The following is a 21,504-nucleotide window of genomic DNA, read 5'->3' on the forward strand; positions in this document are numbered from 1 at the left end:
GTACAGTACAAAATATAATTTATAGCAATCTAAAAATAAATAAGTGTAATGGATGTCCCAAAAAATTTGAATAATAGAGATTTAAAACTAGCTGCTTTCTGATAAGAAACCACAGAATTTTTTTTTCTCCAAGATTTGTTTCAATATTATAAAAGTTTTCCTTTCTTTCAGTGCAATTTATTGATAACTCTTTTGACACTTAGAACAAAGAATTCTTAAGATAAAAAAGCGATTCTAAAAATTCCTCATATTGAAATAAAACTCACATTTTTTTTCTCATTTATAGTTCTCAGGGATGAGAGTAGTCAGAAAGTAAAAAAGAGGAAATCCAATATATATATAAAAATCGCACTTTTTTTGTCAAATTTTTGTTTAAACTTGTAATCCATGTGATTCTAAATCACCTGAATATGAAACTCTACATCGAATTTAAAAAATGCGAAAATACTAATCGTGATGCATAATTTTAAAATCGCACAATATTTCAACCGCAAAAACGAATCACGACATTGGATTATAAGCTCGCGTAGCTACATAGGGTTTTAAAAGCTCGTAAATACAAATCGCGATATTGGTTTTTTAATCTCGTAAATAAGAATCGCAATGTGCAATATTTAAATAGCCTGAATAAGAATCGCAACGTTCAACTTTTAAATCAGGTAAATACGAAAATCGATGTTTGATAATAAAATCGCAATTTTAAAAATGCAAAGCACTATATTAGATCCTTAAATCTCGAAAATACGAGTCATAATGTACGATATTTAAAAAGCGTAAATCAGGTAAATACGAAAATCAATGATTGATATTAAAATCGCGTGAATAAAAATCGAGATATTTGCAGAGTCTGGACTTCTGATTTCTAAAAGGCTTGTTTGAATTGTTTACACAATAAATAAAAATTTACAAGATTAAGCAAATAAATATTTTCACCACAGATCCACCTCTATTTTCTGTTTGCTTTCTCTCCAGAATACAAGAAGCAGCGACGTCTAAATTACGAAAATACGAGCTATCCCGCCGACGGATAAAAAATACGGAAAAAATAGCTAATATAAGTAAACATGCTGAAGGATTAGCAGCTAGGACGTAGTTTGAATTTTCTGTTTTTCTTTGAAAATCGTGAATAAATATAATAATTTGACTTCAACGACTGAATTTAAAAAAAAAAACGGGATATTTATAAATGAATAAAAAAAAAACCAAACTTTTAGAGAATCTGAGTTTTTGATAAAAAGGCTGAAATTCGAGAGACAAAATCTCATCCCTGTATGAAGGTCAACCAGTTTTATCCCAAGGAAATGATTTTTAGAGAAACTTCAGAGTGAGGACTTCAATAATTTTGCTCAGCGAAAAATTAAATTCCTCATAAAATATTTCAACTTGTGCAAAAAAATGGAAAAGTCTGAGAAAAAGCGGAAATCTGCGAATCCGCGGAAGAATCTCATCCCTGAGTTCTTAATCAGATGTAAAACTATTCTGTAAAGAACTATCATCAAATAAAAAAAAAATTATTTGCAAGCAAATTTTTTATTATAAAAATCATACTACCATTTGCCATATTTTCGAATTTTATTTTCACTTAACAATTTTAATAAACACGGAACAGAAGAAATAAATATATATTAGTAATGAATACAATTATGTTACAAATCAGAAATATTTACAATTCAGTCAATCTAGAAAAGACAGTGAAGGTAGATCACTTAAAGTTTGTGAATGCAAAGATTCTTCTTGCATCCAGCTTACAGAGAAATCGACTTCGGGGACATCTGAAATGCCAGACAATAATAATAAACATTAAGATTTAAATTACAATGAGTGTTCAATAACTCCTTTACGCAATCCAAACAAAAACAGTACGAAAAAAAGCATTTTAGAAACCATGATATCTTACTTGATCGTTCTTAAAGTTACTACAACTTTATTCGTACTCTGGTTTCATTGTCATAGTTGATTCAGAAAACAAACTTCAGTTTATTTAGAACAGAAAAAATGAGTTATTAAATACTTCTATATCAAAAGCAAGGCGAGTGAAGTTTATGGCGTATTTGCGACTGATTACATTAGGGTAAATGAGTTTACACATGGCCGTTAATCCACTAATGTTGAATCTTTTTATGGGATATCCAGAGAAGTTGCCTCTCACAGAGATGGATAAAATGTATGACAGGATTTTGAGTGCTCAAAATTTATGAAATAGTTTTAAGATCATAGGTATCTCACAAAGTAAATAGTATTGAATTTTTCTAAAATATAGGGCTTGGCATGAAAAAATATTAGCAAGATGTCATGCTTGATCGCATTTAAAAATTCGCTTTAGTACAAAGGTTAATTTTTAATGGGAAAAATTACAGAATTCGCTTTAGTACAAACGATTAATTTTTAATTCCAAAAATTACAGAATTAGTATTCAAATTACAACATCAACCGTATTCACTAGAAATGGTACCCAAAAACTATTTTATTTCCAAACTTGAAAAAAATATTTCATAGGAATATGATATGTTTAATGAGAATTCCATTACCCAAACAGATACCACTTAGAGAATTTTTCAAAATTTTTGTATTGCTGTGAAAAAGGATAACATATTAGGTTTAAATTAGTTCAATATTTTTAAATAATTATTATTAAATAAATACTTGAAACCTATTCTGAAAGAGAAAAATCATATTAACTTAATCGAAATTTGATACAAATACAGTACAGAACCCGCTATCCGGAAAACCAAAAAACCGGAACGAAATTCGATAAATTTTCCCGCCATTTTAAAAAAAAAAATTTTTTTTTTCCTCATAAGATTTTAGGATTTTTCTTTCTTTTTTGAAAGATGATCACCTTATTATCATTTTGGAAATAATCATTAGTGTATTACTTCATCGTTTTTTCTTCTTTTTAAGATTATTTCCAATTTCTTTTTTTAGTTGGGTTTAACAATAAAAAAACGGCTTTTTGTAGCGATTCCGAAAACCGGAAAAATCAGTTATCCGGAATAGCGACGGTCCCGATCGTTCCGGATAATCGGTTCCCTACTGTATATTAGCATCATAAAAAGAATAAATCTTAACCACAATGTAAATGCACGATAAATAACCAAGTATGATACGCAATAAGTATAAAGTACAAAAGGTAAGTATAATGCATGATAAACAAGCAAAAGTTGGACGTAAGAAATATAAAAAAAACTATAAGCTTTCCCGTTCTAGATCGGTCTTGACAGCCTTCGAAATGCTGTTCATCTCTCACATAAGGCCCTAGTGCTCATCACAAAGATTTACTTCTGAAAAAAGGTTGAAACTTGTTTATTCCCAGTTAAAAGATTTGATTTTATAACGTTGTGGAACAGCCAAGTTTTGGGTTTATGTCTAACGTTCAACTCCGTAGGCTTCTAATTTTGAATCCAATCCAGAAGACAGGGGAACTCCAGGATCAAGTATTGGGAGAAATTTGCCTTCGTGGAGGACTTTGGATGAAACTAACCAGAAATTTGCGTTACTTGGAGAGGAAGACCACGAGAACCTCCCACAGTTAGAATGACGATAAGGGGACTAAGACATGATCCGTCTACCACTGAGGATATTTTATGTCAGCACTGTGGTCGGTGCAAGCTGGGTGCGGAATTTGTATTCGACTGGGATTTGAACCCGGTTCGCCTCATTGGAAGGCGAAGGCTCTATCCCATGAGCCATCACTTCAATCCTCAGAAAGGCAAGCTTTGGGTGCCTTACTCAAAACTTATTAATAAAAGCTGGGTATCCGCGCACCTGGGAAGTAATGAATTTCGGTATTGAACAAAATTTGTCATGATTTTAATAATTTTTTTAAAAAAAATCACGGGAAAGTCATGGATTTAGGTCACCGAAAAATCTAATTTTTATAATGGAACCTCCCCCTTCCTAATTTCAAGCTTTTCCGAATATCTGAATTTCGAGCAAAATCCCCTCTGACGGTCATATTTTATTAAAATATAAAATGTTTTTGTCATGTTCTTTAAAAGTTATAGTGTTCTTTCAAAAAATGAAAGAAAAGACATCATTTCTAGAGCGGATTGTCTTTTAAACTTCTGTGAGTTCAGAATTTTTATTATTGATAAAATAATCAATTTAAAATTCTAGCTGAAGCAAACCAGTCATTGGCTAATTTTTTTATTCCAAAATGAGAACAGGCAAATAGGAGTATTTCTTTCCTTTTTGATAAACAAGAAAAGTATCTTAAGGATATAATTCTGCAGGGAAAAAAAAAATGCTTTTGTATTTTTTTCCAGCTATTTTATTGCTTCAACTTTTTCTTCACTCTGTTTTTTAAATTTAAAATCTATAAACATGAAGATGCAGAGTATAACAGTTTTGGCTGTACCAGGCCCGGGCTGGGATCTAAAATCGGCCCGGGCATTTTAGAGATATCGGCCCTCAACTTCACATAAACACCACGTACGCGGCTCCTAATATATCATTTTTAGGCATTTTTTACTGATAAATTCTCATGAACGTAAGTTAATTTATCGAAGTAAGAAAGTTGATAAAAATTGCTTAATAATCCTTTATAGAATATATTTCAGTTTAAAATACATGGTTCTTATGAGGATAACATAGGTTGATAAAATCAAAAAGAAGGTGAAAGATGAAGAGTAAATAAAAATATTTATTATACTACACATACATGAATGATTTATGCAAACATTATTTTAAAAATAGATTTAATGCTTCTTCAAAATTCATTAAATTAAAATTTAATTTAACTTTTGAAGAGGTTCTCTATTTTCTGCCACTTGATCGATTATGTCGTCGCTATCTAATTTCATTAATAGATCTTTTTCTATTGCCATTACCATGAGAGCATTCAAATTATTCGAAGATAAAGTACTCCTCATTCGATTTTTAATTACTTTTAATGTGGAGAATGATCTTTCTCAAGCCACCTGACTTTTTGACAATGTTAGTAAAAATTTTAATGCCAGACTAATTAAATTGTAAGAATTGGTCAAATTGAATCTCTGTAACATCTTGTAGCATCAAATAACACAATTTTTGAACGCACTGCGTGTCTCACATTTTAGACTTACTTTTTCTGTTTCCAAAGTAAAGTCGTTATTATCTTCATTTGAATGATCTTCTGTGATTATTTTATAATCTTCTACGTCTGAATTTTTCAGTTTTTCCCAATGTAAAGCTAAATTTCTTAGTTCAATCCGCAAATTTTCACCTAAAGTTGTTTCGTCAAATTTTAGCAAGGGTTTGCTTAACTCATTTTGTTCGCCAGATTGAAGCTTGTTAAGACGTTTTTCAAGGAAACGTTTCGGATCTGGATAGGAAAAATTGACGTACAATTTTCCATTTGCCGGAAATCGGCGTTCCATAGACGCTACAACTGTGCTGCAAATAATGTTATGGACGTTTATCTTAAATGTAGTGGTTTCATTCGATGCTGTCTCACCCGGCCTCTATTTTCTTTTCTTCAATCTTCGTTACGAAAACTTTGTTTGAATTTCAGTTTCTTCAAGTTCCTTATTTCAGCGAATAATGAAATCATCGGTAACTTTTTGTACACCTTCAAAATCTCACTATTTTTTTAGTTCTGAACACATTTGTGATACCATTCTAAAAGCTTTTAAGATGTCTAAACCAGAGATTTGCAAATATTGGGAGAGCGGTGTAGTTAATTCAAATATTCTTGAGAATATTTTGACGGTGATTACTGTTTCATATTTGCAAAATGATTCTAAAAATAATTTTACCTTTGCACGGATATCTGGCTTGAAATTTGAATTTTGTTGTATAGTTTCTAAACTTGTAATCAATTTGACATATAACGGCTTAATAGTTGAATCTGAGTTTGAAAAAAAAAAAACCAAAAATTTTCTTTAATGCAGAATCTTTGGACCACCAACGTGTTTCTCCAATAGTTGCGAGACTTTTTTTATTTCAGTGCTCGTTACTTTGTTCCCAGATGTTCATGCGTTGGTATGATTCACGGAAAAATACTGCGACGCTATTTAGTAGGCTGAAAAACTATGCACTTTCAATTAGTGCCTTCATGGTATCTCCTAAAACTAAATTTNCGTGTTTCTCCAATAGTTGCGAGACTTTTTTTATTTCCGTGCTCGTTACTTTGTTCCCAGATGTTCATGCGTTGGTATAATTCACGGAAAAATACTGTGACGCTATTTAGTAGGCTGAAAAACTATGCACTTTCAATTAGTGCCTTCATGGTATCTCCTAAAACTAAATTTAAGACATGTGCATAACACCAAATATGAATTTGACCAGGGGACTCTTAAGAAAGCCATGAAGAAAATCCTTTAAATACACCTTGCATACTTGCAGCCCCGTCAGTTGAATTACCGATGCACTTTGTTATATCTATATTACAAGACTTTAAAACTGGATCCACTAAAGAAAACGCATTCTGTCCAGTTGAAGATTTACATACACACTACAACAGCGAGAAGTCTTTCATATACACAATATTTCATATATTTTTTAAATAGAAACCTATATCTTATTTGGCATCATTGGAGAGAGTTTTTGAAAAGAAATAACTTTTACTTAAAATATTTTTTAATATCTCCTACTATTTTCAAAATAGATAAGAAAAAATACATATTAAATAGATTTTGACATATTCACTAAAAACTTTTTTTTCCGTCATAATGTCTTTTACCTTCATTAAAACACATTTGTGCTTTTCACCCCATGTTTTATAAAAATTGAAGCGATTTTGATAATTTAAGTGAACTATTTTTGATAAAAATGATAAATTGAAGTAAATAATCAGAATTTTTTCGTATCTATTATCTTCAGAACAGTAAGAGCTATAAAGAAAATTTTCAAGTAAAAATTACTTTTTTTCGAAAACCCTCTCCAATAATGCCAAATAAGATAGGTTTCCATTTAAAAAATCAAAACTGTGTTCAAATTCCGGTACTTCCGGGAATTAACAATATCATTATTGAATTCCTTGGGGTCGATTTAGTTATTAGATTTTTATTTCAAATCGATTATTTGNGTGGATGGTCCCCTAGTTAATTCAAGGATCATGGTACTAATCTATAAATAGAATAGCGCAAGAAAACCATTAACTTTCCATTGACGAAGACGATGGTACATCAATAATGATGAAATCAACAAGAGAAAAAATTTTCTTTTGCTATTAAAATTTGGCAATGTTTAGTTGGTCCCCAAAACATTTTTGGCGCAGATTTAAAATAAAATGTCGTTTCTGCGCAGTAATGCGCAAATATACCGATTTGGAGCAAAATGCGCAATATGCGCAGCACTTGAAGTCCTGTATAATGCTTTTTTAAATTTATTGTAGTGAGAAAATAGTAACCTCTTTAAGTCTTGAAAAGTTCTTGGAATTAGTCAATGAAAGTCATGAATTTGAAAATTTAAAATGTAGCAGATACCCTGTAAAAGGAAAGTGTTTTAAAATTACAATGCCCAATAAGAAAAGAAAAGAAATAAAGTGCCCAAAATTAATTAGAAAATAATACTTTTACTTACAGCCATACGACAATACAATACTCTATGAAACCAATTAAAAAAAATCTAACATTTTATAAGCCTTAAAAAAAAGCTGAAAAAAAAATGGTGAAATATAAGAGCTAAAATATGTTAAAAAATAAAAATGAATCAAAAATAGTTTTTTTTCTATATGATTCTAAACTGAACATATCTCATTTCACAACATAAAAATATACTCATTTCCATAAGAACCAGTAATGGAAAATTAATTACCTGAAACTGTATCCTTATCAGTAGTACTTGTTAAAGATGTTTGGTTGAAAATTTCCTCATTGGCAGATTCAGTCAGATCACTATAATTCAACTAGAAAGAAAAAAATAAATATAAAACTAAATATAATAAAGGGTGCATAGCCAAATCTTTCAACAAAAATAAGCACCTTTTAACCCATATACATTAACAAAATGCAAAATAATTTTCAATACCTTTACATGATTAGGATAAAATAACTAGTTTTTGACAAAGAACTCTTTTCTGGAATATATTAGCCACCATTAAAAAGATGGAGAGATTTTTCGGTTCAATTTCAGAGGGTGGGAAGTGAAGCCTAAAATTGAGAATATCTTGCAAAATGCAGCAGAGTTGCACACGAAAGTGCTAGAATCTCACTGAACCCAGCTTAGTATATGCACATGAGGACCCGCAAGTAATTCATCAAACATATAAAATGATTGGATCATACGCTACGGACCGACTTGTATGCCGAAATGCATTGTGTTTGAATGAATTGTAAAAACTTCGCTTTTCCATAACGTGGCGAACATCGGCATAGTAAAGTATGGTATCTCATATTCGAAAAGGGAAAATTAAGCAAAACACCCAATGAAAAAAGCACCTTTAAGGGCTTTTAAAAATCGAAAATAAGCACTTTTTAAAGACGCTACACACCAAGTAATAATAATACTGAACTTAAATAAGGAATTTCGCACAGAATTCATTCGAATGCATGTTAGAAAGTAACAAACAAATTTTAGTTGACTCTTTGAAAGCAACAGTTGAACTTGAAAGAAGAAAATTTTTGCAAAACGCAGTTTTCATATTATGATTGCATAATAAGAAAAAACACTTTTATAAAACTAAAATTTAATACCATAAAGTTTCAGATAATAGTATTAAATAAAAAGTAAGACAGTTACATTTTTCTCAGATATTTGAGCCAGAATACAGCATTTTCTTACAAAATTAGCAAAATATTATTAAAAATAAATAAATTTTCTACAATTCAACAAAAATTTCTGACATTATACCTAGTAGCTTACTTTATTAATTTAATGATTAAAAGGAAAGTGGTGTTTTGAGTTTAAAAATCCGTAAAAATTTGTTAAGAAGGTTTAGGAAGAGATTTTAAAACAGATTTCTTGCTTTCTACAAGAAATTTGTTTTAAGGATAGATCGCAAAAGAATAAAGAAAAGTAGAAAATTCTTTTAAAAAAAAATCTTAAAAACCAATTAAGTTATTGTTTTTGGGAAACGACATCACATTTGACCATTTCTGAAAAAGGAATATATATTTTTCCTTAAGAAAACTAAATGTCAAAATGATTATCTTAATTAACCTATATATTTTTTTTACTTTTATTATTTAATTATGCAATAATTTTAAACTGTATTGAAACTAATTTTGTATAAGTATAAACTTTAAACTCACCCCATTATTTAAAGAAGTTAGGCAATTTATTTGGCCAGTTTGAATTGGAGAAACCACGCTATCATTTTCGCTAGGAGTTGGGTGATTTAGGATTTGAGAGCTATTTATTACTAACACTTTTTCAATGTTGTCATCAAGTTTCATGCCTAAAATTGAAAAAAACAAACATTAAAACTGAAAACATTTTGAAAAACTGAAGTAGAGTTAAGTAATTCTAATACTAAAAATACTACAGAATAAAAATATAGTAAAGAAAATTTTATAATTGAGTTTTTCCAATGTCATATGCATTTGATGCATTAAATTGGCGAGTAATATATATTTTTATGCTAAAATGTTTTAACGAATACCAGACCACTTATTTACAATACAATATAACTGATAATAAATAATTTGTATAATAATTATTTCATAATTAATTTAATAAGGTTGAAAAATGACTTGAACCTTCACAGAACAGCAGGATATCAATTCATTACAAAACATTTTCAATGAAAAGTTAAACAAATTACTTTCCATAGCATTAACAAATTACGCTAGCTATTCAATTTTTTAGCTTCAATCTCACTATCAATGCAGGGATAAAGTTTCCCATGATTGTAGTTCCAGGAGATAAAATTTGAATTGTGTACAGATAATTCAATTGTTGCACCTGACATTTTATTGAAAATTTGAGTATAAAAATATACTAATAATTACCATTATAGACAAACACATTTAATATGCTTCATACATGTTTAAGTCTTAAAAAGTAGCACCTTTCATGATCAACGACGTACTGTAATTAATAAACTATATTTTTTTGTAGCTGACCAGGCTCAGCCAGCTGTGATATCAAGTCCCAGGCACTGAATACTTGCCTTCAGATTGGAACTCCACAACCAAACAACACAGAATATATCTAATAGACAGTGTAATGCAAGTGCTGTTCGACATTTTTAATGCATGCAAATAAATACAGCTACTCAAATCAGGTTTCAGATTAAAATTTTTTATAAATTCTAGGTCAGAATTTTTTTTTTCCTCATAAAATATAGGATGGGTACAAGAAAAGTGTTAATATTATAAAGTATTTTATTTAAAACGTTATTTTGTTAATAAATCATCTTGAAAAAATAATTCGATACAATTTACTTTAGCAACTTAGCAAGATTTTATTTTTTAAATTTATAATGTTTAGGTACAATATTAATTTTTGAAAAATTAAGATAGATGTGGGGAAAATAATTTGTAGAATATATTGTTTTTAAAGAATAGAAAATATTTCAATGTGTTACTTAAAATAGTTTCTGCACAAAGTGTACCCAAATGGCAACTACAGAGTGACCCAAAAAACCTTTAAGTACTGTTTAATATATTTTCATTAAGCAAAAGAAAATAATTTCAGGTGATTAAAATCAATAAATTTTTATATTTATTTACCACTGAATATCCATTTTATACTGTATTTTATCTAACAGTTCTCTTAATAAAATTCATTGACCATATTTTCTTTAAACCAATATCTAAAGTCAAATGGAGTATTATTTTGAATTAGTATTATTTTAAGAGATATTCAGTATTCAAAAATAAATGTTGCAAATGCAAAATTTCTTGATGTATAATATTCAATAGAGAAAAACTAGATAAAATTCTTTAAATTTCATTCTTATTTGAAAGTAAAATATTTAAAGAATTCCAATCTAACCACATGGTGTTTTAGTTTAGATTAGTTAATTGTTTTTACAACTTGGCAATTCCATGGTGTCGGATGTAAAAAATGAACATGAATTTCTCAGAAAATACTCTCTCATAAAACATAATAAAATTTTTATATCAAATATTTAGTCCACCATAACCTATCAAAAAAACATTTTGTTGTGTAAAAACTGATTATGATATGTTCAAACTAAATGGATTAAATTGTTGGTGTCGGACGTAAGCCGCACAAACACAATTGTGAATGGATTGTGGTTGAATGATTGTGGAAACCACACTTTTTGCATAATTTGTGGCGAAAATAGACACAGTGAAGAAAAAATTAAGCACTATTTAAAAACCCCCAATGAAAAAAAGGATCTATAAAGGCTTTTATAAACAAAAATTCAAAATAAACACCTTAAGCAATTTTTATAAACAGTACACACCCTGCCTTTAGTTGTGAGGATATGAATTGAAAATTCAATATTTTAAAATCTAATCTTATAATTTTACAAACTGTATACAAATCAGATAGTATAAATATTTTAGGTTAGGATTTAAATGCTTTACAAGATAGATATTTACAAGTATGGTATAAGAGATGCACAAAAGTGTAATTTAAATTGAAATAATAACAATTTATAACAAAAAAATGTGAGAAAGATGCTTTTTACTCACTCAGAAAAACATAGATGATTTGGTTTAGTTTGTCAAAAATAATTGTATTGAAACTTTTTATATTGAATAAATACAATATTCAAAGGCAGCTTTTTAAATAAATTGTATACATATATTTTTAAAAATAATTTGTATCATTAACTTGTCAAACAACTTGTACAAGTCTATTCTATCTAATATATATATATTTTTTTGTGGTAAATAATATGCATATACTATTTCGCGTACTGTTTACGTGCATCCCCATTGTCCGAAAAATAATTGGTGTAAATTTGAACCAGTAGTTTAAGAGCAATAAGGTTTTAAATAAATTCTGTTATATTTTTTAACATTAAAAGTCTTAGTTACACAGTTACAAACTATCAAATAAGCTTACCTTTAACAGAAGGGCACAAAAATATAGGTGTATTTTCATAAGATTTTAAGCATGCCTCTGGTGATGGTGGAAGATCTTTAAAGAAATTCTAACAAACAAATGCATAAGTTTAATTTAAGAGTACAATTTGTACATTTATAATAAAGTTAAACAAAAATGTATATTGATAGCGAATTATGAACGAATGACATTAATCCGTCTAGTGTAAAGGTCAATAACAAAATCGAGACAATAATTCTTTGGAGAGCATATGCAATAGGACCTCTATTTAACGAAGTTCCTAAATCTCGATAAGTTTGTTAAATGGAAAATCACCTTTTGAAATACTTAAACACAAAAGTTGTTTTAAACTCATAAACTCTAGAGGTAATTAATTATAATAGCAATTGATACACCTTTATCTTGAAAACTAGCATCTACTATTTATTTCATAAATATTAACCATAAAAGAAATCTGCATGGAAAGCAAGACTAGAGCAAAACATTATCCAGTGTTACACACATATTACATAAATTTTCAACTAAAAAAAGGAAAATTTACGTATAAAAATATAGTTGCATTCATTATAAAAGTAATTTTAAACATACATTAACCACATTCGTTCTTAAGTTTAATTGCTGCTGATTTTATTCCGTTAATTTTGTCTGAGTTTTCGTTTGAAATGTGAGCAAAAAGGGAAAAGGATTTTTACTGTTATCTCTAAAAGTTAAGTGGCTTCAAAAATCAATTTTTCCCATAAAATGCGTTAACAAATGTGAGAAGTTCTGAAATATTTTGGGAAATAGGGAAAGTGGATCGCAAAGAAAAGTTCATTAAATAGAAAATTCTCTTTCCTGCTTGGAAGTTATTTTACAAAGAAATTTCCAAAACGTTCTTGTTTCCTCGAAAAAAATCTGAAAATGGAAGTTCGTTAAATAGAAGTCTGACTATATATTAATCTCTAAACTAAATCAGCTTAACTCTGTAATAAATTATTTGATTCACAGACTAAAAAAAAACATGTTTAATTTTATATATTTACGTGAAACAAACTACCATAGCTTAAGTAAAATACAAATTTGTATTAAAACATAAATAAGTGGGTAAATTTAACAAAGTTCGAGTAAGAGAATAGTGAAGTTAAGGGAGACCTCAAGAACTTAAAAAGTAATGAATGTAAAATGTAAAGCATGAGACAAACGACTTTAGAATCAAATTGTTAATAAGGCTAAGGTTTAATATGGGCGTAGTAGTTTCCTCTGAAAAGTTTAATGAACTTCACAATATTTGTAGAGCTTGAACCAGTAGTTAAAGGTTTAAACAACTTCATTTTAATTCATAATACAAAAATTGTAACTTCTATTTGAATTGCGAACACCTGGCATTATTCTATAGCAGTGGTTACCAACTGGCGGCCTGCGAAGCCTTTTTTTTTTGTGGGCCAAGAACTAATATACTTTACTTTTCATTTTTCTACTGACAGTTTTCGTAAAAAATCTATATGGGTTTAAAATACTTTTTTTTGGTTAAAAAAACCCCCAATTTCTTCGTTTCTGTGAAATTTAACATACCAACAATGCGAGAAATTTTTTTTTCTCTGCTTTTGCAGCCAAGAAAATATTTTTTCAAGAAAATATTTAGTATTATTTGTAATTCAATTCTTTTGTTTCGAACAACTCGATAAAAATCTGACAGTAGTATTTAATGTTCCTTCAAGCATAAAAGAGTCCTATATAAAATTTTGACCAAGTTGCGGCCCGCCATTTGACTGGTGTTTTTAATTGTGGCCCCATGTAAGTTGGAAACCACTGTTCTATAGCAATGGCTGTCTACATCTGACAAAAATTTAATTAATTACCAGGTTAGTTATAGGTACTTAGCATTACAAGGAGTATGAGGATGACATAATAAACCTCAATGCAATATTTAATATTTTCAGAAAAAGTTAACACTCTATTATTTTTTAACTCTGAAATAAGTTGTAATACACTGATAAAATGCACTGCACAAAATCTCTTAAAATATTACTGAAAGAAATTTAAAGATAATGATTTCTTTTAAATTATTAGATAAAAGAAGTTTAAAGATAATAAAAATAAAGGAATTTAAAGATAATAAAGATAAAGAAATTTAAAGATAATAATAAAATAATTTTAAAATAATTTTTATATTAAAATTTTTATACAAACATAATCTTTCAAAAGATCATATTACATAATTAACACAATATTTACTAAAAAAACCATTTTTTAATAAATGCTTTATTCAATAGAGTTCATGGAATGAGAAATGCTTGATAAGGTGTTTTTAAAACTAAGAGATTTTCTTAATGTTATGATTTTCTGAACTTCTCCAAGCCTGGCCCAACCATCTTAATCTATTGTTATGGATAATTTGTGTTAATTTTTAATGAAAATTATTAAATCAACTATTCATACCTGCCAATATTGGAGAAATAAAATAATGGAGATTTTACTAGCAAGATTTTTCAGGCTACGAGTAAAGTTTTAATACATCATGCATAATCATGCAAGTTAAAAAGAGAAATTCAAAATTGGAAATAATATAAGCACTTAGATTTAGCGAAATAAAAAATATATATAAATCCTGATCTAAAGAAAAATTTTTTAAAACCATTATTTATAATTACTTAAACTACTAACACTTAACATACTGTAGTAAATATCTGCAATAGCACGATCTGTTGAGGAATAGGAGAACTATTTTGCCATCAGTGGATATTTTTATTACCAAATTCCTTTTTAAAAAATTTTTCGTCAATAAATACGGAGGAATTTGAGAATTAGGACCCTACATGTGTTGGGCAATCAAAGAATGTTGATTATTTTGTCTATTGAATAGTCTATCTCTTAAATCTTTCAAAACTCAATAAAAAATTTTAAAAATTGACCTAAATTTAAAAAAAAATTATAACTTAAAATTAGCCCAAAACAAAACTAATTCCATGTGACACAAAATGAGGCGGTGTTTGCTCATGACGTCAGAATATAATTTCTCAGCAAACGGAAGGAGTTAAACCAAAGCTTTCAATCGAGAAAAGTGTTATTGCTTACAAAGGCACTGTCCTCTGTGATGGGAAAACTAGCTGCGATTAACTATTAATAACAAAATAACTAGTAATCTCACTGATCTGAAATTGGTGTCGTTCTTTATAAAATGTAATGTTTAATTTAAAAAGATTTTTAAAAAAAGCAGTCGGGTTCCTCACATACGAGTAAATAGGAGATAGTCGTAAAATAAATGAGTCTTCGCTAAAAAACAGGAGACTTGGTAGGTATGAATATTACATGAAATTAAAAATACACAGATTTCATAATTTTTCTCTTATTTGGGAAGTGGTAACAAAAATGTGGAACTTATTTGAATTCAAATTTTCTTTAATGCAAAGCATTAAATAAAAAAGAAAAATTCTATTACCGATTTATCGTCCATAAAATTAGGCTCATTCATTATTTCTTCCTTAAGAGTCTGGAGCTGATTTTTATTTACTTGATTGTCTTTTTCTAAAAGATCACTGAAATAAATTTAAAATAAATAAAATGCTTGTCATTGAATTAGTTATTTACAGGTTTATTACAGATTTAATAATTAGAATTTTCAGCAGCTTAACTAGGTAAATGTAAATAAAATAGTCTTAAATGTAAATTGGCTGATTATAGAATTTGCTTATTACATGTAATATATTTTATACTTTGTTAAAATTAAAATGATCCCCAGAAACTCAAAAGCAGACAGCTGGAAATTAATAAATTTATTTTAAATAATTCGAAAAATCCAATAATTATAACTTTATTACGATCTTGAAAAAATTAAAGACAAATTTTCAATCAACATGATTTTGTATTTCAAACGTTTACATTAGAAAATCCTTTGGAACTACTTTATATTTTGATTAAAATAAAAAAAAAAACTTGTTATCAAAAGGAGAAATTAATATATTCATTTTAAATGATTATATTAAATTTTTAATCAGTATGGCTTTTTATTTAAATGAGTTTATCAAAGAATAATCTAAAATCACTTATAATTTGATTAAAATAAATAGTAAATTTTATACACATTAAATTAAATTTTAGGTAAAAATATTATCATGGCTGCCAATGTATATAGGAAAAAATTTAGTAGATTTTACGATAGAATATAAATTTACTGATATACTAAATATTTTACATAAAGGGAATTTGAGGGATTTTTATTGTCAGCAAAATACAAAAACATTATTACAATAATAACTATAAAGGGTCTGGAATATTTTCCATTTATGATTGGCTCGATTTTGAAATGTTTTTTTAAAATTTTATTATATTAACTGATAATTTTGAGTTGTAATAGACAAGTAGTTTATTTATGATTGTTAAAATATTTTTTAATTAATTTAAAAAGGGAGTTCTAAATAAAAAATAAACTGAAAATTTCAGGAAAAAGAAATTAAAAGAGAAAAAAGTTTTAAACTGATTCATTATTTATTAGCTTCATTATGAATTAGTAATACTTATTTAAATATTTAAGTAAGCAAAAAATTGTGTAAAAATTTTATTTAAATAGGGATATTTTTGGAAACTTACTCAATTTTAGAGAATTTTCTAGAATGTACAAAAACTAGGAGAATTTATATTAAACGAGTAGAAACTGGAAAGATCCAATAGAGTGGACAGCTATGTATATTTTAGATTTTACTGAGAGGTTTGCTAAAATCAAACATATTTGAAACTCATTTTCGAATTTTTAAAGAATTAAATTATGCCAACCTCAGTGTTAAATTTAAATTTTTGGTTAAAATATTATCATAGCTACCAACATATATAGGAAAAACTTCATTAGGTTTTATGAAAGAATATAAATTTCCTGATAACTGTTGCATAATATTCTAAATATTTTACACATAGGGATTTTAGGGATTTTTATTGCCATGAAAATACATAAAACTTTATTACACTAATAGTTATAAATGGTCTGCAATATTTTTCATTTATGACTGACATTAAAAGAACTTGATATTGAAATTAAAATTCAAAAAAAGAATTACTTTATCCAAATTCAATTATCCAAAGAAAATTCCATGGGAAAAATAACTTAGTAAATGATTATTATTAAATAAAAAAATAACTATTTTATTTAATAATTTAAAATTTTAAGGTACAAGATTTTTAACACATCATTTCAAAGAATGTAATTTTACATGGCAAAATAGAAAAGCTGTATTTTAAAAATTTACAAGCTTTTATTTTTTATCAGTGCATTGTAAAATGAAACGGAGTAATTAGAAGTAACAAAATAATTGCTTGAAATTTATTGACAAACATTTAATTTTACTTGCAGGTGAAAAAGAAAAGAGCTGGCTCTTGTAAGAGACCATACAGTTTTAAGTATGTATCATAAATTTTTTTTATTTAAAAGGAACTTACCAGAGAGACTGCAACATTTTAAAGCTCTTGTCAAGTTCTGATGTATGTTTCAAAAACTGGAACTTATAAGTTTCAGAAAGCTCACCTAGATTTTGAAAATAAGTGTATGATATTTTAAATAATTATAAAGTGAGTACACACAAATGCATGTGCATGAAAAATTTTTAGTGTTTGAATATAATTATGAATTTGTAGAAAGAGAGACAAAGCTAGTTTATAGATATAAGGAAGTATTGGATATAAGGAAGTATTGGTAGAAATTTGCTTTCTTGGAGGACGTTTGGATGAAACTAACTTGTATTTGCATTACATGGAGATGAAAACCTCCTACAGGTTGCCTGACAGCAAAGGGACTTTAACCCATGATCCATCCATAGTCTGTTCAACGAGAACTGATAGTGAAAGTAAACAAAGCGGAGTGCTATTTGGCGCAATACCGTCGTCTGCTTGCCGTCGGAATAATGACAAATAGCGCCTATCAGTCAAGCAAAAACTTTTATTTCTTAGAGCAAAAACTTTTATTCTTTTTATTTTCTTTCTTATTTATGTTATTCTTACAAATTTCTTCCTAAACTTATGTGTACCCTTTCTAAATTTTTCGTAACGCTGTGTACCATTAATAAAAAAATGAATGTATTTTTTACTAAAAACAAATTGCACAAAAGTTCAAAATCACAACTGGCTGTTGACACTACTAATTTTTAACTGTTAACTATGCAAAAAATATCCAATAGAAAAATATGTAATCAGAAATTTTCATGGCTAGCTTTGTTTTTAAATAAACTTTTTGAAATTTTTGTTTGTTGCAAGATATTAGGCATAAGAACGCATACCCCCGCTAAACTGCTACCGTACCCATGGGGTACGCGTACCACACTTTGGGAAATACTGTCTTAAAGGGTTGTTTGTTTCGCAATGATGTCTTTTTGCAGGTGTTTCATGAGCAATATGGAAAATAAAGTGATGGTTTTAAGTCCTCCTGAAAACGGCAGAAGAAATCTTGCATAAGTAAAGCTGAGAAGGAAATAATATCGATGAGTTCATGATTTTTTCCGCCGTAACGGAATTCCGACAATAAACAAAGTTCTCAAAGCTGTGAACAATGATTCTGATTTACCAAACTTTAAAAGAACGACATTTTATTCCCTGTTAAAAGAATTAGGCTTCAAACATCAAAAACCTACCTAGTTTCATTTTTATTCTTTTAAGGATATAATTATTCAATATTATCCATGATTAATCGTTATAATGACATCGTTAATACAGTAATTCTTAAAATTTTGTTATTTTCTGCATAGTTTAATATAATTATTTTTGCTTTCCGTACAATTGTTAATTAATTACAAAAATTCAAATGCTACTTAAAATTAAATAATTTTTAATACTTCATTCCATTTTCAAAAACCTATTGAATTCGAGGTTTACAAACTGCTTTTTTTTTAATAGGTTAAGTGAGTATAATTTTCTTAACTAAAGATTTTGTGAGATATAAAAAAGTTCCAAGTTTCTTTTAGTGAAATTATTTTTGCAATACTTCCCTTAGAAAAATAAAGACAACAGTTTAAAAATAGAAATAAATGAAGTTCCTTCAAATATATTTTTAAATCAATCGGTGAAACATAAAACTATTTTAAATATTATTTAACCTTTAATAAATTTAAAAAAAAATTGCAATTATGAAAATAAAGAGTATTTTTTTAACATATTCTTTCAATTCTATATGACTTTTACGATGGAATATTAAAAGTTATGTTTTGCATAGATATTTATGCAAAATATATTAAAACTAATTTAATTTTAACTTAAAAAAAAAATACATTGAAACTATTATCAAAATAAAATTAACTGCTTACTGAAATAATTAGAAACGTATTTTCATGTAAATATTTTAAAGTTTTTTATTAATAAATATTTTAAATACGTAAATATTTAAAAAAAATTTTATTAACACATTTGTAAATATTATACGTTTCAGTTTTTCTATAAAAGCGAAAGCTCTGTCGATTCAAACAAAATCGTCCATTCAGCGAAGAAACCGTTGAAGTGGCAAACGTTGGCGATCAAACAGCAACCCTTATGTTTACTTCTACTATCAGTTCTCGTTGAACAGACTATACAAAAGAGGACATCTTACATCAGCACTGTGGTCAGTACAAACCGGGTGCGCAATTCGTATCAAACAGTCATTGCTAGGATTCGAACCTAGTTCATTTCATTGGAAGGCGAATGCGTTACCCCCTGAACAACCATGGCTCTAAGGTAATATTTTATGACCATCGTTGAACAGCCGAGCCAATTTTGGGTCTATGACTAAAGTGGTCAACTATGTAGTCTAGTAATTGTGAACCCGATCCAAAAGACAAGAATTTCTGGATCAAGTTTTGGGAGAAATTCGCCTTCGCAGAAGACTTTTTGATGGAACCAATCCGCATTTGCGTTACATGGAGAGGAAGACCACGAGAACCTCCCACGGTTAGCCTGACGGCAAGGGGACTCTAACCCATGATCCGTCTACTACTGAGGATATTTCACGTCAGCACTCTGACCGGTTGCTGGGATTCGAACCCGATTCACCTCACTGGTCATTCTGAGGTCATCGCGGGTTCTGAGGTAATATTTGAAAGAAATATTGATTATAATATAAAAAATAATAAACCGAGAAAATATATTTAAAACTTAAAAAAAAAGTAATCTGATTGAGAAGTCTATTCTATTTATAAAGAGCATAATAAAATGCTATGATTAAATTTGCAGGAATCTGTCCAGAACAAATTTAGGAGCTATACAGTGGTTCTTTCACAAGTGAAACTTTAGAAAAAGCAGTACTTACACAAAATAATATTTGAGATGCAAATTCTATGATTTTGCTTCATAAAACTTTAAGTGTTCTATTCGATGAGTTGAAAATTACAAATTTAGAATTCTTGATTGGAATGTTAGAGTCAAGACTGTTTTCTCAAATGAATTTAAATTGTAGAGATTTGTGTTTATAAATGATGCAATAATCTTTGGATATGTATTTAAGAATAACTTTAAAAAGATCCTGCGTAGCCAAAAATTTCAACAAAAAATAAGCACCTTTTAAGCACTTTTAAAAAATATATAATTAATCGGGGTTGGCAAGTTTTTAACAATTGCAGGGATGCTACTCGCAAAATATCAAATTGTCTCACCAGAAATTGCATTTCGTCTCAGTTAAAATCTCTTTTTGGCTCAGTTTGTCTCAGCTAAAATTATTTTTTTCACTCAGTTTATCTCAGCTAAAATGATTATTAATCAGTTTGATAACAATATAAAGATAATTTTCAGGATCCATAAAACCATTAATAGCATACTAGGAGTACTACAATTATACATACATTCACTATTGCTAGGATTTTAAAAAACCTGCATATGATTGATTATAAGAGTCCACAAAATTGTTTTATGGACTCTGTTGTTTTCATATATATTGCATTTATCATTTATGCCAATGAATAGTATCTGTTCCAGAATTTTACAAAGTAAATTTTAACTTTCTTATTTTTTAAAATATAATGGTGTTAACTTTCTAAAAAGAAATATCTATTTAGTTTCAGTAATTCAAAAGGGAAAATACCCATTTTATTTTGAGCTCAAATTTCATCTCAAAATATATAACTATTCAGTTACAATGAAAGGTCTACAGATTTCAATAATTAAAAGAGAAATTCAGTAATTAAATAATGAGAGTTTAAGAAAATGCAAATAACACAAAAAAAAACACTCTTTGATAGAATTCAGGAGGTGCAGTGAAATTTTGAAATATTTTAGGTAGGAATTTTTCAAGAAAATTTTAGGGAGCACTTAATAGCCAAAAATTAGCATATATACATTTTTATATCAAAACAGAAATATTTAAAAACTATTATAAACAATTTAAAAAGACACATATAAATATAATTTTCTTTCTAAAATGACTTGCATCCTTTATTAAGTATAAAAGTAAACTTTTTAGTTTATTGGCATTGACTAGTAGATTGTACTTTCTTGCATTCACAAGATTAGTTAGTTGACTATGTTCTTTTAATTTGTATAGCTAAATATACAATCATAAAATGTGATTATGAATGCACTTAGTAATTGTTTAAATGCAACAACTGTAGAAAAATATATCACATCTTTACAGTAACTAATTCAAGAAAAAACTTAATTCTACTTCTTTCTAGAATC

At 28.0% G+C, this 21,504-nt stretch overlaps 1 protein-coding gene across 4 annotated transcripts in view; it reads right to left on the reverse strand.

The window, feature by feature from the left end:
* Positions 1-1,553: 1,553 nt before the first annotated feature.
* Positions 1,554-21,504, reverse strand: part of LOC107446815 (dim gamma-tubulin 6) — a 48,970-nt gene continuing 29,019 nt past the window's right edge. For all 4 annotated transcript variants that reach the window (XM_043055446.2, XM_043055448.2, XM_043055443.2 and 1 more), the window contains 6 exons: positions 17,314-17,398; positions 15,326-15,422; positions 11,908-11,995; positions 9,174-9,319; positions 7,738-7,828; positions 1,554-1,772 (listed from right to left, as the gene is read on the reverse strand). In XM_043055446.2, the coding sequence (XP_042911380.1) occupies positions 1,675-1,772; positions 7,738-7,828; positions 9,174-9,319; positions 11,908-11,995; positions 15,326-15,422; positions 17,314-17,398 (605 nt within the window). In that variant the 3' untranslated portion in view covers positions 1,554-1,674. The remainder of the gene's footprint in view (positions 1,773-7,737; positions 7,829-9,173; positions 9,320-11,907; positions 11,996-15,325; positions 15,423-17,313; positions 17,399-21,504) is intronic.

This window comes from Parasteatoda tepidariorum, chromosome 7 (assembly GCF_043381705.1).
Source record: "Parasteatoda tepidariorum isolate YZ-2023 chromosome 7, CAS_Ptep_4.0, whole genome shotgun sequence".
NCBI lineage: Eukaryota > Metazoa > Arthropoda > Arachnida > Araneae > Theridiidae > Parasteatoda > Parasteatoda tepidariorum.